This window comes from Seriola lalandi, unplaced genomic scaffold (genome assembly GCF_002814215.2).
Source record: "Seriola lalandi dorsalis isolate HSWRI2012SDOR001 ecotype SW California unplaced genomic scaffold, Sedor1 jcf7180002054984, whole genome shotgun sequence".
Lineage (NCBI taxonomy): Eukaryota > Metazoa > Chordata > Actinopteri > Carangiformes > Carangidae > Seriola > Seriola lalandi.
This window is the reverse complement of record NW_019525533.1, coordinates 63,224-66,205: the sequence shown is the minus strand read 5'-3', so window position 1 is coordinate 66,205 and position 2,982 is coordinate 63,224. Positions and strand designations below refer to the sequence as shown.

General features: G+C 45.1%; 1 protein-coding gene across 1 annotated transcript in view; it reads left to right on the top strand.

Moving 5' to 3' along the window:
* The window catches only part of xylb (xylulokinase homolog (H. influenzae)), a 15,913-nt gene that overhangs the window by 2,646 nt on the left and 10,285 nt on the right, over positions 1-2,982 (top strand). The window contains 8 exon segments of the mRNA XM_087171328.1: positions 63-191; positions 675-740; positions 850-922; positions 1,592-1,710; positions 1,805-1,924; positions 2,177-2,292; positions 2,431-2,546; positions 2,800-2,907. Coding sequence (XP_087027454.1) covers positions 63-191; positions 675-740; positions 850-922; positions 1,592-1,710; positions 1,805-1,924; positions 2,177-2,292; positions 2,431-2,546; positions 2,800-2,907 — 847 coding nt within the window.

The window sequence follows — 2,982 nt, the reverse complement described above, 5'->3', positions numbered from 1 at the left end:
GTAAGAGTGTGTGTGTGTGTGTGTGTGTGTGTGTGTATTCATGTCCACTGGTGTGTCAACAGGACAGTTTCTCGGTGTTGGACAGTCCTGTGTGGATGGACTCCAGCAGCAGACAGCAGTGTGAGGAGCTGCAGGCAGCAGCAGGAGGAGCTCTGAGACTGGCAGAGGTCACCGGGTCCAGAGCCTACGAGGTCTGTCTGTCTGTCTGTCTGTCTGTCTCTGTCTGTCTGTCTGTCTGTCTGTCTGTCTGTCTCTGTCTGTCTCTGTCTGTCTGTCTCTGTCTGTCTGTCTGTCTCTGTCTGTCTTTCTGTCTGTCTCTCTGTCTCTCTGTCTCTGTCAGTCTGTCTGTCTGTCTGTCTTTCTCTCTGTCTCTCTGTCTCTGTCTGTCTGTCTCTGTCTGTCTCTGTCTGTCTCTCTGTCTGTCTCTCTCTCTGTCTGTCTGTGTCTGTCTCTGTGTCTGTCTCTGTCTCTGTCTTTTTTTCTGTCTGTCTCTTCTTGTCGTCTTCTGCTGATGTTTACACACAGTTATTATTATTATTATATATTAAATATATTATTCTGAGTGAAACAGAATCCAGAGATCAATAATAAATCATTCGTCCAGACTCACACTGATCATCGTCAACGTCCCTTTAATCTTACACAAAAACAGAACTGTCTGTGTTCACCTGCAGCGCTTCACAGGAAACCAGATCGCCAAGCTGCGACAGAGCCGAGCGGACCAGTACCAGGACACTGAGGTCAGCCGCCAGAGCATCACTGTGACCTTTGACCTGAGGCCTGTGACCTCTGTGGGTCACCTTAGTGTGAACTGAGCGTGTGTGTGTGTGTGTGTGTGTGTGGTTTCAGAGGATCTCATTGGTCAGTAGTTTTGCAGCCTCTCTCTTCCTCGGTGATTACGCCGCCATTGACTACAGTGACGGTACGGCACCGACCACACTTCATTCATTCATTCATTCATTCATTCATTCATTCATTCATTCATTCATTTTCATTTTCATGTTCCTGTTCTACAAACTAAACTAAATGAACATATCTGATCGAATGGAGTTAAAATCAGTGTCACTGTAAAAATATTACGACATAAAATATTATAAATAACTTTAAACTAGAAAATTAAATTAAAAAAAGGAAATCAGAAATTTAAAACACATTTCTGAAAACTTTCCACTTCTCATCTTTTGCTTTGTCTTTTTCTGAAGCACCGTCACATGACTCTTTAATTTTATCTCTACATATAAACTGTATGTGATTAATTCACATTCATTCATGTTTCTATGTGAGGTCCGTCACTCATCAGTTACTTTTTAAATCATCATTTATTAATGATTCATATTTGAATCAGTGATTGTTTTGATTATTATCAGTTTTATTATTACCATGACGACAAAAATGAATCCAGAGAAGAAGAGAAGCAGAATAATGATGATCAATCAGACAGGAACAGGAAGTGATTGTTCAGAATCCTGAACCTCTGATTGGTTCCTGACAGGAAGTGTCACATGGACAGAGTCAGTGACAAAGTAAATGACTGAGTTACAATCTTATTGATCAGTTGATTGATGAACTGATCGACTGATTGGTTGTTCAGGTTCAGGGATGAATCTTCTGGACATCAGGACCAGAACCTGGTCTGAGATCTGCCTGGAGGCCACGGCTCCACGTTTGGACCGACTGCTGGGAGCGCCGCTGCCCTCCACATCTGTACTGGTAAGACTGGTCCACTCTGGTCCACTCTGGTGTGGTTTGGCCTGTGGACTGGGGCGTCTCAGTGCTGCTTCCTGTCCTGCTTCCTGTCCTGCAGGGTCCCGTCTCCTCCGTCTTTGTGGCTGCACATGGTTTCAGTGAGAGCTGCCGGGTGGTGACCTTCACTGGAGACAACCCAGGTGAAATACACAAGATTAATATGAAGAGGAAACAATTAGTCAAACGTTAAATTAATTTTTATTTCCCAAGCTGAGAAAAATACAGACAGCTGTTTCTGATTCCAGATGTTTCCCCCTCATGTCGTTGTTTCATTCACTCAGATTTAAAACAGTTCCTGTAGTTCTGACAGATGAACACAGGGTGGTGCTGTCTGCTGCAGGATGATGTTACCTGCTCTGTGTGTGTGTGTGTGTGTGTGTGTGTGTGTGTGTGTGTGTGTGTGTGTGTGTGTGTGTGTGTGTGTCTCCAGGTGAGTCTAGGGACCAGTGACACGGTGTTTCTGTGGATCCAGGAGCCTCGTCCTGCTCTGGAGGGTCACATCTTCTGTAACCCTGTGGACTGGCAGGTGTACATGGCTCTGCTGTGGTACAACACACACACACACACACACACACACACACACTCACACACTCACACACTGTGTTGCTGCTCTACATGTAATATCATGACATCATATCTATGAGGTGATAAAACACTGATGTGTGACGAGTTTGTCGTCCTCAGCTTCAAGAACGGGTCTCTAACGAGGGAGCGCGTCCGGGACGAGTGTGCTGGAGGATCATGGGAAGTTTTTTCTGCTGCGTTGAGGGACACACCGCTCGGAAACAAAGGAAACATAGGTGAAGCTTCCTTTCCTTTCACTCACTCTTTCCTTTCCTCTCCTTATGTCTTCATTATTTTCCTTACTTTCTTTTTATTCTTTTCTTTCCTGCCTCTGCTTCTTCCTTTGTTATTTTCCTTCCTTCCCTTCCTCCACACATCTTTTCTTTTCCTCCTCTCCTCCTTCCTTTCTTCTCCCTTCCAGTTTTTCCTTGTTTTCTTCCCTCCCTCCTTCCTCCCTCCCCCCTCTCACTGGTTGTTTGATGTTTCCAGGCTTTTATTTTGACACCATGGAGATCACCCCTCCTGCAGTGGGAGTTCATCGCTTTGACCCTGACGACACTGAGGTCGGTAGAGAGACATTCAGATAGAGAGAGAGAGAGAGAGAGAGAGAGAGAGAGAGAGAGAGAGAGAGAGAGAGAGAGAGAGAGAGAGAGAGAGAGAGAGAGAGAGAGA